The 13,755-nt window shown below is 35.6% G+C and overlaps 1 protein-coding gene across 3 annotated transcripts; it reads left to right on the top strand.

Annotated features, from left to right (window-relative positions):
* Nucleotides 1-1,759: 1,759 nt before the first annotated feature.
* LOC134842617 (uncharacterized) lies at nt 1,760-8,392 on the top strand. Of its 3 annotated transcripts, none has more exons than XM_063859033.1 (4): nt 1,760-2,041; nt 4,485-5,565; nt 6,645-6,821; nt 7,535-8,392. In XM_063859033.1, exons 2-4 carry the CDS (start codon nt 4,551-4,553, stop codon nt 8,254-8,256), a joined length of 1,914 nt encoding a protein of 637 aa, XP_063715103.1. In that variant the 5' UTR covers nt 1,760-2,041; nt 4,485-4,550; the 3' UTR covers nt 8,257-8,392. The 3 variants fall into 3 exon arrangements, with proteins under 3 accessions (XP_063715103.1, XP_063715106.1, XP_063715105.1); XM_063859036.1 differs by lacking the exon at nt 1,760-2,041 and adding an exon at nt 3,197-3,310; XM_063859035.1 differs by lacking the exon at nt 1,760-2,041 and having other exon boundaries at nt 4,145-5,565.
* The last annotated feature ends 5,363 nt before the right edge of the window (nt 8,393-13,755 follow it).

The following is a 13,755-nucleotide window of genomic DNA, read 5'->3' as shown; positions in this document are numbered from 1 at the left end:
TTGTTTTTTTTTCTGCTGGAGTAGGCTCAATTTCTTGACAAATGTGTCTTACAGTTCCGCTACTTGTGCATTTCTTGAAAACTTTTCGCGTGTCCGTGCTGGACTTTTGGACTTGCTAAAAAATTTCGAACTGTTACTTTTTCCGCTTACTTTGGTTTGTTTTGCGAAACAAATTCTTTTTTTTTGTGAATCAGTTTTCACAAATTTTGTTTTTATTTTTGTCATATGAACTCGTTCAAAAGGTCATAAAACTGGTCAATAGATTTCAAAAGTTTGCCATCTAACCAACAAAAACTAAAAAACTATAACCTCCACAGAGCAGTCAGTCAATTATGTGATTTGTAAGCTTTCTTTAGGTATAGCGTTGTGATGGAAAATGATAATAAATTAATACATAGCGAAATTTTTTTATTGAAAAACCCTATTGATGTGTAGTGAATTTTGATTATTTGTTTTGGGTTTTCGTTTTCTGAAATCACTGTCTCTTATGCCGTCCAAATGAAATTGGGTTCCAAATCTAGTAGTGTGTTTCATTAAATTAATCAATTTTTAGCAATACTTTTTCAAATATTCTGTAAAACCGTTTATGGCATCTGTGCTGTATTTTTCTCGCAGATGCAAAGCGGAACTCTTCTTAAAAAAATACTTGTTTTTAGTTGGATGTTTAACTTTCAGGATACGTAGGAGATAGTGAATTTTATTTTGTGAGAATTAAAATTACTTGAATTTTAATTGCTTTCTTTGAACAACAATAGCCAATGATAAAGGCTGGCTTATTAATAAATTTTTTCCTCGCTTTTGAACCATCACAGTTGAAACATTTTTTGAACAGATTAGTTCTTGTAATTTTTGAAAACACTATAAGATATTTCAGAAATTCTATCTATTTTAGGTAGAATTTCAGCTTTTAATGAAGAAAGTCGTGCAAAAGAAGTTTGAAAACTAGGCCAAAAATTGATTTCTTAAAAAGTACCAAAGGGGGGACCCTTTGGGTCGGCAGGGGTCAAATCCCTGAGGAGGGGGGCGTCCGCCACCCCCCCCCCCCCCCCCCCCTAAATCCGCCCCTGTTTGAAATAGTAAAGTTTTAAATTTTAGTTTGGCAGATGAATAAAAAAACTATGAGCTTCCTCGATGTTATGGGAATGCAAGAAAAGGAGGTGCGCGCGGCCAAAATTAGTTTTAGTTGACTTAAAAAAAGATCGACAAAAAGGTCAACATTTTATTATTTTAATCCGACAACCAAGCCCCGATTAGACAAAAATACGATAAATGAAAAACGTAGCTTACTCAGATTTTTTCCATAAAAGAAGCATGAGCTCAACACTTGACCATGTAACCATTTATTAGTAATCATTTGACCAAAAATGCACTTTTGCTACATTGGTATCGAACTTCCATTATAGCTCCGGCCATTTTAAAATTAATTTGGTACATTTTGTCTACGACTTGGCCGCTTGGTCCGATTCAAAAACAAACGACCAGAATTAGTTTTTGATTTTAGTACAGGTAGTTTCTGCGGTTTTCCGCACGTGTAGTGATTCTAGAGAAAGTATTCGTTATTTTCAAGAGCTGGAGAGAATAAATCACTTAAACCAACGATTATTAACCAAGTTTTGGAACTTACCATCTAAGACTGAGAAAAAGAAGTTATAGAACTAAGAAAGATTGAACACGTTTTTTGCTGGATGTTATTACACAAGCAAGAAAAACGAAGCTAAATGACTACAAAATGAACCATGTTCTGAGCGAACAAAGAAACTGAGTTTTGGCTATTTTTACCTGAGTTGAAAAAGGCACGATTTAATCAACTGACGAACTGCTCGTCTATTAAATCTATTATAGTAGGCAGACTTGCTAACTTTCGTCACAATTAAGAGTTGAGTATCAAGAAAATACGTGCCTGAATTGAAAACTGGCTAGCTAATTATAATTCCAAAACATTGACATCATCAAAAGCCAGACTTAATAGAGAAATTTAACATCCTGACCTAGGCTTGTAAAAACTTTCGTCTGATATTTACCAAATAAAATTCTTGAAAAGGTAAGGGTTTTAACATTTTTAATGAAGATCCCACTCTCGTATCAGCAACCTAAAACACGTTTGCTTTCAAAGCATCTGAAGTCAATAGTTAGCTTCTGAATCATTATGTAATATAAAGGGACAGGAATAAAAATTTTCGAAAACTTAGTCGACCTTCAATAACAATTACGTATGCCCTCCTCTCCTCAAGCATTAAAAAGTAATAATATATCGCAAAAATTCTGCACCCCGATTGTAATTTGTTCACATATCAGGCTGACAATGCCGTTTTTTGGCAGTGGTTAGAAAGTGTTGACAAAAAGTTTTCCGCGCGAGATTTTGTCTCCCGAAATAAATATTAGCGTCAAAAAATTAGCGCTGGTTGTCCAGAAATGGATCATGTAAAATAAAACCACAAGAGTGAAAAGGGCGATCGTTTAAAAATGATATTTTTGGGTTCTCATGCATCCTGCTGCAGATTAAGACAAAAGTTTTGGGAGTTTTTTTATTGATGGTGTAACTTCACTTAAATTTTGTCAATTAATACCACTAGCTTGGACTCAAAAGTATAATGTCCTTTTCTTCTTGAAATATAGTCAGTTTCGGTTCGAGTTCGGGAAGTAAACATAACGTAGTGGGCTGCCGAGATCTTTCTTTGGAGTATATTTTACTTGACGCTAGCTAGTGGATGTTAAATGGTACGAGTAGTAGTAGGTAACATCTACTATGTAGCCTATCTAACTATCTAACTATGTAGCCTGATGGATGATGTCCATAATTACTATTTGCCATGTCTTACTACTCGACCCAACCTTAACTAGAAAGAGAGAATATAACTACCACCTGACCGACCATCATCATAATCATCTTCTGTAAACTATCTGAATAAATTATTACTGCCTAACTCCAAATCGACCAGTGGGTAAACGGTTGATATCCGAGCAAATAATTCACTTTTCAATATTGCGGAGATCCGAATGTTTAAACTGTTTCGACGTCGAGATGATGAACAGACATATACCACTGCCGAATTATGAGATACTCAAAGATACATAGTTGTGACCATCTAACGATCTTTCTTCCTAATAAATATCACAGCCCTAAATTCTTATAGTTTCTCGAATTCAGATGTTTAGATAGTTTTACCCATACAATATCTTTCTTGATTTATATCATCTTGATATCTTCTTTGCCTTCTGATTTTCTACTTGGTCACATTTGAAGTTTTGCCTGCCCAGAAATTCTTTTAACAAGATAACCGTAGTCATAATCATCAACTAAGCGCAGCAAGTTAGTAAAATGCACCTCAGATGGTTTACCTTATTAGGATATAATTACGTTTTTTTTCACTGACCATAGTTTCAGGGGCGGATTTAGAGTGGGGGGAGGGGGTGGGGCGGACTTTTTTTTTTACCAACCAAAAGGTCGCTTCTTTGGTGTTATTTTACGACATCCTTTTCGGCCGACCAAACGTAAATTTTTTCTGGAAGCCAATATATACTAATTTGAAGGGATGCGCGCCGAAAAAACGCGATTTTTTGGTCACAATTTTACAAAAAATTATTGGAAAGATTTTCGGAAAAATTCGCCAAAATTTGGAAAAATTTTGAAAATCTGCCCCCCCCTCGAAAAAACTCCAAATCCGCCCCTGCATAATTTTATACCGTCATCTGGTAATCCATAGTTATAAACTAGTTAATTAGTTGGGTAGTGGGAGTTAGGCAATCACAAATTTCTCTTTTCAGTCTCATCTTCATGTCAATCCTTTTTTGGTAATTTCTTCATTTCGGATTAGAATTTTGAAAGCGTCGGTTCATAGAACCGACAGAACAATAAACCGAACTTTTTTGATCATTCAACAAAAAAATTCTGATTTTTTCAGAATATTTTAGAGCTACAATTTTCAGAGAGTGATGTTTTTGAAAAACAAAAACTTACTGCAATTTTTCAAAAATATGCTTTGACAGCCTCGAATTCTTAGGGAGTTCAAAAATGCATGATACAGTTGTATGATTATGAGCGAAAGAACTAAATTATGGCATGGTTCGGTTAGGTGAGGTGGGTTCTAGAATATCTTAATGGCACACCTAAAACTGAAACCCAGTTGTTCAGATGAGCTACTATGCCATGCACCATTCAGCAGTTAGATCTCTTCTCTCTTTCTCTTCTCTTTTCGTGGGTTCTCTTCCTTAAAGGTCAACTTTTCCGATAAACCTCAAATTAAATCCTCTCCGCAAATACAGCTAACACTGACAACAAATTCGGCAGCAAGCTCATATTCGAATTAACCCGTCTTTTATCAATCTAAGCAAACTTTCCAGAATTCATGAAAGGAGTCCACATTTAAAAGCTGCTATCATTATCTTTGTCAAAAGGAACACATGTTTAAAATCATACCTTCTCGACAAACCAACCAAGCGTCGCTTCTATTTAAACTCAGACTAACTTCATTCATTTTGTTTAGAAACCCAAAATTTTTGGTTAAAAACCCAAAATTTTGAGAACCCAGATTGCGATCTTGAAAACGAAAATGGCCTTGGACCTTTCCGCGTCAAGCTCCGCAGAAGATGATATGAGCTCCTTTGACCCGCAAGGTCATTTGGAAGAAGAAATCGGCCCTAATATATTCCAACAACCTTCTTTGCCGAGCGCTATTGCACAAATAAACATTGCCAACTTACTTGCTACAAACAATTATCAACAAAAACTTGCCATGAAACATGCACAACAAATTTCACCGTCATTGCAGCTTTATCAGCCATCAGTTCCTGTGAATTACCCGCAACCAAATTACGGTCAACAATTGTTTTCAGCCATGTCAAATCCCTGGTTGCAACACCAAAGCTTTTTGGCTGAATATCAGAAAATATTACTTGAAAACGTGGCGAACCAATCGTCCATACTTCATGGCTTACATCAGAGTTTGAAAAACGATCAGTTCCCGCCCCCCTGTCAGGACTCGGCAGCTTTCATGACTCCAAAAACCGAAGCCGAACTGGATTTAAACTCTCCGAAACATTTGAAAGCATTAGCTGAGAAAATAAAACAAAAAAGCAACAGGAAGACACTTCAGAAAGTTGAAAAACTGCCCAAAAAAGCGCGAAAATTGTTTAAAAATACCGGTGAATATGGAAATATTGCAAATATTGTTGCGAGCAACTATTGTTTGAAGAAAGAGGACGACTCAATGGGAACAAAGACGCCATCATCGCAAAGTGAACCACAAAACTTTGGTCACAATTCTTCGCTCAACCAACTCAAAATAGACGAAGACCAGCCTTTGGATTTGACCTTGAAGTCTCCGGGTCACAGGGTCAATTCAGTGCCTGAAGGTGCAATGGCAATTGATCTTTCGTCACCTAGGGCAAGCTGCTTCGCAATGGAGTTTCCGTCCCTGGTGTCCAATGATAATGGGGGAGGGACGGGAGAGTTTATTGGGGAGACTTCGTCGGAGCCTGTAATTGACGTCAGGAACCATGAAGTGATTGGCTATGCGGACTCTGCCAAGATGCCGAGGTCTCGCAAGGAGTGCAGAAAAGGACCAGGTAAGCCAAACAGTAATTGAGCATTGTGACTCCAAACTTTCTAAAAATTTTCACTTTAAATGATGCAAAATTGACAAATTAAATTTAAGACTGAAATTTCTTCTAAGGTATATTGTTTTCTGAGAACAGAAGATAAAGCTTTATATAAATTTGTATGTTTTAATCATCAGCCTGGTGATAAAAAAAATATTTTTTGAAGAAGGTTTTGTTTTGAAAAAATGCGTGGATTTTCTTGCAGTTCAATAGTTGCGCAGATTTTTCCTGGAACAATATAAAGTCGGAACAAAAAGACCATATTTTATCATAATTTTCTGGCCTGCTGGCAAATTGAGAATGTGAAAAAATGACGATTAATTTTATATTTTTTTTCCTGAAAAGTTTGCTTCTAACGAAGCATTTGAGCATTTCAATTGTGTCATTTATCATGTTTAAAGCCTAGTTTATTTGAAGCCCAAAACTTTACCGTTGTCGAGAAAAATGATTTTTCTCGACGCCAGGGCGGATCTAGGATTTTCTCGAGGAGGGGTGGGGGGAGGGGGTTGTTTTTCAACAAATTTTATCGACTTTTTTTAATTCAACCAAATTGTTTTTCCAAGCTCTCCGTTTTTCCGTTAATTTTCAGTCAAATTTTCTGCGCCGCAGGCGAGTTTGAAAAAAACTTTATAAGCACTTTTTGGATGGTTTTTATTTAAAAAAATTGCGTTTTTTCGGCGCGCGCTCCCCTTTGAAATTAGTATGTACTGGCGCCAAAATTTTAGGCTGGAAAAAATGTCCTAAAATAGTACCAAACAGGGAATTCCTGAATTCGACCCCCCCCCCCCATCAATTTTCATTATTTTTGGGTTTTTTCTTTTTCAAACTCGTTCAAAATGTTAAATATGTTCAAAAGCTTCTGTATTATTTGCATCTGAAAGCTACTGTGCTATTTGCATTGTAACTAGCCCCTCTTAATTCTTTTCAGTCTCTTACAGATACTGAAACGCACATATCTGTTGTCCAAGCGACTTCCTCTGTCAATTTGTTGGAAAAAAAGGCAGTTTTTCTCTACTATTTGGAAGTATTCGTTTCTGTCATCTTAGGGACGGCGCGTAATCTGAAGAGTGCTAAGTTGTGGGAGTTGTTGCTGTGGCTGCTGAGCCGACCAGACCAGTACTCGGCTGTGATCCAGTGGCGCAACAGGAGCATCGGCTTCTTCAAACTCCTCAACGATGACTACCTTTTGGACATCTATAACGACTACAAGGACAGCATTCCAGGTGATTAAACTCAACTAAAAAAGCACACTTCAATCAATACTAGTGTCAAATTGTAGGCAATATTAGCTTTTTCGACCGAAGCTTAAAAAAATTTAACCAATTTAGGCGTCAGAAATTAATATTCTACTCGTTTCAACACGTAGAAACTGTGATTAAAAATCTAATGAGTCTAAAATTGCTACTTTCGGACTTGTTAAGATGCTCAAGCTCACAGATAGTGCCAACAATTTGGTAATTATTACATAACTATTGCAATGAGTGGTGAGATAATACATAAACTAGAAGACATATGAACCAGCTACGATACAATAAGTCAGTCAAAAAATTAGAGCGAAAACTAATTAATTATTATCGCAATCATTCCAGTTTTATTTTCAAACAGCTGGAAGTAATCGTCACAGGTAAGTTTGTATGTCCTGCATGTTGTTCATGTTATGATTCTTGTGCTCGATGTGTTTTTTTTTTTCAGTTTTCTTCTTTTAGCATGCTGCATTTTTCTATGTTTCTCAACAGTGGCCTTCCGAAGAGGGAAGATGGAGGAGGATTGAGATGGTTTAAAGTTTTTTGAAAACCCTGTCAATAGCAAAACTCCCACGCACACTTTTGAAAAGAATAATTATTATATTATTGTTTCGAAGTCCTTTGAAGCCAAGTGCTTGCATTTAATTATGAAGTGCAATAATCTTATAAAAAGACTATTTTTTAAATATCAGGTCGCCAACCATCGAGTAAGAAGATTCTCTACTCCAGCATCACGAGGGCTTTGAGACACTACTACTGGAACAGCACCCTACACCCCACACCCAAGAGGAAGACATACCAGTTCGGACCCAATGCCACCGGGTGGCAGAGAGGGGTTGAGAGAGAACACGCCCTCCAGAGTCTGTACCAGTGGGAACAGATCAAAGCCATGAAGAGCCTGCAAGATCCAGGCATGCGAGTACTATACGCCAAGTATGGCAAAGACTTCGCTACTAATTGCTCCGACGAAGACCAAAATGACGTCACTATGTCGAATGAAAGCCTAGAGAAACTCGTTGCCAATTATAGCGCGTTGAGTTCTTCGACCTTCGCAACTCCTTCAGAAATATCGCCAATTTCAACAAGAAATGTTTTTCTGCCAAGTCCAGAAAAAGACTTGTCGGAAGTTTCGATATCGGAGTATGAAGATGATTCATTTAATTTGCAGAGCAATTCGATTGACGTCGGAACTTTCGAATCAGGCCATGTTAACTCTGGTGCACTGAACAATGAATTACAAACACAGATCATCATACCAGAACCTCCCAAAAATAAAATGGTTCACGTTTGCCCTGAGAACTCAGCTGCGATTGAAAGCTCCGCAAATCAGCTGATGAAAACTTCGACTAACAACGGAATTGAAGAAGCCACAACTTCGACTTCCAAAGCAAACATAGAGAACACTCAAAACTAATTATAAATCAATTGAGTGACAAAAAATCTTCTCGGTATTATGAGAGCGGGTTTTTTTTCCTGAGAGCAATTTTTCTGGATTTCGAATTTTAAAATTTGACTAAAAATCTCTGTAAATATCGTATATACTTCTACAAATTCACATACTTTGTTTGCGACTCTTTTTTGAGAGGCTAAATCAGTGGCTAACACTAGCTCACAAAACAAACTAAAGTATGTAAACCAAAGTCAATCAAGCATTCGACGTATTAACAATTGAAATCAAGGACGCCTGTGCATGTGCAAGTAGCACAGAATGTTCCTACCATATTGTTGGAAAAACGTTTTCTTTTTTTTTCAAATTAACGTCGTTATTTTTTGTGCGTGGTGAGATGAAAGGGTCAGGCGAAAGCCTAAAATTATGACAAACTCTACAATCAGAGTAACATAGGCAGTTTTGGCAATTGAGTTCTTGAAGTTTTTGAATTCTTTTTCGAATTCTTGAAGTTTTCGAATTCTTGAAATTTTTGTCTTCCCAAGACGCCCTAAAAAAACTCCAAAAAGGTTTTTTTACTGAAGTAAAACAAAAATTTCATGGCTTACTATAAACTTTACTCGCTCGAATATGAACCAGTTTTTCTCGACATTGGGACAACTTTTTGGGACGACACTGGGACGAAGATTTCAATAGCGTTCGAATCAATGCTGAAACGGCTTCAAGATGATGTATCACTCCTTTCAATTAAGCAATTTTTTGTGGCAATTGATTTGGTTGGCAAAAAATAAGCCTGCTCGCTAAAATCCTTCGCTCAAAAACAACCCAAAAATCAAAAGTTTTGAACGTTTTTCTTAATCACGACTGAAAAATTTTTAACATAATATATCACTCGACACATTTCGATGATTTTTTTGTGGTAATAATTTTTGTGGACAAGAATGCTGAACATTGAGGTTGCTTTAAACTGTAAAATCTATAAATAAACTGTAAAACATAACATGATCAAACATAAGGTAAAGGCCCTAAAATGTTCGATACTGACTAGTGTCGGTTTTTCAGAATGCAACTTCAAGCACTCGTAGAAACTCGTACAATAATAAAAATGATGTCTAAAATCTTTCATTCAAGCAGTGCTTTGATTTATTAGAAAACCATTCCAAAAAAAAATTTCCTCTATCGAGAAACAGAAGTTTGAGTTTTTTTGATTCAGAATAATCAATCAATGGGGCAGCCGTCTTGAAAGAAGGATAAGTATGCCATCACATGATACCACAGGGAATCTACTGTCGTTTTTAAATATTTATTCAAGCTATTACCATCTGATTTTGAAAAAAAACGTTGTTTATCTCAAATTTTAAAACAATAAAAAAAAGCGGAAAAACCCCCTAGAAAAGAGTTTGCTTAAAACTTCTGTACACAAATGGCATACAAAACAAAACAAAGCCCTAAATATTTTCCAGTTATATCCCCTCCCTACGCTATCAAGAAAGAAAATAAAGTTTTTATATGAAAATTTTATCGTTGATAGCAGCAAAACAAGATATCGACATGGATCTGTCCAATAGATCTAAAACTAATTAAAGCGACGAAGACCAATTGCGTTTTAACTGTCCTTTCATTTGCATTTTCGCATTTGTAAAGTTGACTCAACGCACTACCGGCTAACAGTCCTACATTTGAGCAAACTTGGACTACTTTTGTTAAAGAATTTTTATTTTCATTCTTTATAACTTAGGAAGAGATCTAACAAAAAATACCCCCCTTATTTTTGAGCAACCAATCTGGGAATCTAATATTTGCTTTTTATTGTTTATTCAAGCTATTATCATCTGATTTCAAAAAAATATAATGTTGGTCTCTTATTCCAAAAAATGTTTTTCCTTTTTTGGCTCCAATTTCTGGAAAAAGACATGACCTGCAGAAGTATAGAAAAATATGACTTACTTAAAATATTTTATTTTTTGAAATTATATGAATTGCTACGACAGACCGACCACTTAATTTACTAAATTATTTTGGTTTTTTCAATTCATTTAAGACAAAGCAGCATGATGGAGCAAAAAAGAAAAAAACTTTAAATTTTGAAATATACGCACTGTAGTTTGTTTGCAATAAAGCTAAGCAGTAAGGCAAATATTTTTCCATCTAAAATGACAAAAATTCAAAACTGTCAATTTTGAAACATCTTCAAGTATGTAGATTTTCTAAGAAATAGTATAATTCCGTTCATTGAAATAACAATATAACCCCCTGGGAAAGGTTTTGTTTTGGAATTTTTCTGAACAATCTCCTTAATATCAAATCAACCTCCTAGAAAATTTTCCGGGTAAACCCCTCCTCACGTTATGAATCAAGAAAAATGAACATTTTAGTTATAAATTGTTATAGATAATACTAGAAAAAGCAAGATATCGGCATGGATATGTCCAGTTCAAAGACCAATTAAAACGCTCATGAACAATTGCGTTTTAACTGTCGTTTGATTTGCTTTTCCCCTTTTTAAAGTTTATTCAACGCACTGCGTGATATCAGTCCTATATTTGAGCAACATCTATATTTGAGTTTTTTCTGTTAAAGAATTTTCAATTTCATTTTATATATCTTAGAAGCGGATATAACCCCCCTCCCCCCCCCCCCCCCTAGATTTTGAGCAGCCAATCTGGTAGCTTAAAAATGAAAACCAACAACTAATTAAATCCAAATTTGGCATGAGCTATTAACAGACCTAAAATGGCGCTTTGAGTAGGATTAAATGCTTTGCGTCGAGCACGGTCAATCACATTTTTTGCTATGCATATGGAGGAAACATATCTTACTTGGGTCGAGCACGGTCGAGCACCTTGTTTTGGTCGAGCACAGTCAAAACATACCCACTTTTGACTGAAACGGTCAAAATGTACCAATTTTTGGTCGAGACGGTCATAAAGTGAGCACCTCGACCCGGGTACCTTCTCCCTCTCTACTTCTCGAAATTCCTCATGCGCATATATTGTTTTATTTGATTGCAGAGAGTTCTTTCAACTATCCGAAACATTATAAGCCGCTTTGTTTGAAAACCACTCTTTTAGCATTTACAAGTGAAGTCGATTTAGCAAATACTTATTAGTGGTTTTCAGTAACTGATACTTTTCTGTAACTTCAAAGTTCAATCTGAGTTCTTTACAAAAACTTACTTCTACATTTTGCAATGAATTACTTTTACTGGATTTGAGAGTTCATTATTTAAATCGTTCAACTCTAATAAATAAATAGCAGATCGATTATTTGTTTTTGGAGTAATTGAAAGCTCATTTGATGCTTATCATTTCCCCAATGACAAATGAGAAGCCGTTGTTAGCAATCACTTTCTCTTAAGTACTTTTCCATTCGTTTTATATCGGTTTCTCGGGGGTTCAGTTTTCAAGGAAATTAGGTGGAATTTGGGCTAAATAGCTTCCGATTCACTTAGTCTCTAGGAGGCATTAATTTTGCAGACTGTGCAAGTGAACTTCCTAAAATTCAGACAAATCGCCCATCACATTCATTCGAACAAGTTTCCTGACAAATAAGAAGTTGAAATTCAAGCTGACCATTCAATTAGATGAAAGGTCAACCAACCGTTTCTTTCCACATATTTCCAATTTAGACGGTCAACTTTATCATCCAACTTCCAAATTTATCCTTTTATTTTGAAAATATGCACTAATTTTATATATCTGGAAGAGGGCAGATTCAGGAGGAAGATTCGATAATTTTTTCAGGAATTTGACACCCCTGGCTAAGTTTTGATGTCATTTATTTCTGCCCTGCTATATTCCATTTTAAGTGAACTTTTCCGATCTCTGACTAGATTCCTTTCTTTAAATATTACTCAAAAATTGAAATGTCAAACGCAAACTAAATTAAATATAATCTTTGGTTTCGACCACTTTCAAAAAAGGGGCTATATGGCTGGGAGTCAGGGTCGGATTTAGGGGGAGGGGTGAGCTTTCTTTTGCCCTTAGGGATTCGAACCCTCACCGCCCAAAGGGTCCCCTTTTTGGTACTATTTTATGACATCGTTCTTCGACCAACTAAAAGCGCCTCAATTTTTCTAAAAGCGCCTCAAGAAATTGGTGGTAATCTTTGGAAAAAGTTTTTTAACTTCAAAAAATGGAAAAAAAAATGAATTATTTTTTTTATAAGTTCCTTACTATTTTTGCACTCATTCTTGTTTTCAAATCACTCTGAGCTACTTGCACTACAAAAGTTTATTCTTGTTTTCTAGTTTCTTGTAAGACGATTTGTTTAACAATTTTGACTCGTTAAAAGTTCGAATAAAAAATGAAAGATTTTATAGTTTTTTAACTGCCTTTGCAACCCTAATTATAGTCTTATTTGTTTTAGTTTTTTTGTTTAATGTAAAAAGCTTTTTTAAACCGCTTTAACACGCTACAAAACTTTTAAAAAACGCTCTACCGAGTTTTCATAATTCTCTAATTGTCATTACAATCTTATGTAGTCGGAATATTCTGTTCTTTTTGCACACTGTTTATTCTTCTTTTTTATTCATTAAAAGATTGAAATATTAGTTTATTTAGCCTTATTCAACATCTATTTTGTAAAGCAACGGCTTACCTAATTTTTGGCTGACTCACATGTGAACCTAATTATGGCGCCGTCAACAAAAAACAAAACGCACATTGCAGAACCAAATTGCGCATTTTGCTATCTGCAAGCGGTTTCCGCAAGAGAATCAAAATGGCCTTGTCGTGGAATCCGCAACCAGGCCATTTTTTAGATATTTTCAATGTGGTTGAATATATAAAAAAAACAAGACTGCTCGTATCAGGGCAAGGCCCTGAATGTTCCTAGTGCCTTTTAAGGTCTATGGAGCAAAAAATAACATGAAAAAAGGTAAGTAAAAAAATTTAAAAGTACATAATTGTTTTTAAAAGTCGTCCTCCCACACGCCATATTAAGTACAAAAGGATAGATTTCGTTCCTATTAACATATCAATTGTGGCAAACCAGCTTCTTTCAACCAATTTGGAACGATTTCTAAGTATCGAAATTTGTCTGAAGAAAAAAAACCCACCCGAGCACAAAAATTCCGTTACTGTCATTACAAAAGTCGGAACAAAAACTGCTGTACATTTGTAGAAATCACTAAAAAAAATGCGGAATCCAGAAAAATTTGAGGATTCTGTACCAAATAACTATTCTTGAGTGCAGTAAACTGCGCTGTCGTAGAATCATTTTGTAGGCTGAATCCGCGAATTGTAAGCGGAGCCAGCTTACAAGTATGCGGAATCCGCTATTACTATTATCGGAATCTAATTACAGCAGTTTGCTGAATCCACAGACAAAAGCGGTAAGTGGATTTCACTTAAAAATGTTGAAAAATCATAAATTTTGGACAAAATCAAATATAACATGTGAAAGTTTGAGTCGTAAGAAAGTATTACGATCAATTAGTTTGCCTCAATTCGAACAAATTTGTAATGCGGAAAAATTCGAAGTAAGTTTTTGCAGTTGTTACTTGTATCATCAATAAAAACTTAA

The sequence above is a fragment of the Symsagittifera roscoffensis genome, chromosome 3, assembly GCF_963678635.1.
Source record: "Symsagittifera roscoffensis chromosome 3, txSymRosc1.1, whole genome shotgun sequence".
Taxonomy (NCBI): Eukaryota; Metazoa; Xenacoelomorpha; order Acoela; family Convolutidae; genus Symsagittifera; species Symsagittifera roscoffensis.
This window is presented reverse-complemented; position numbering and strand designations above follow the sequence as displayed.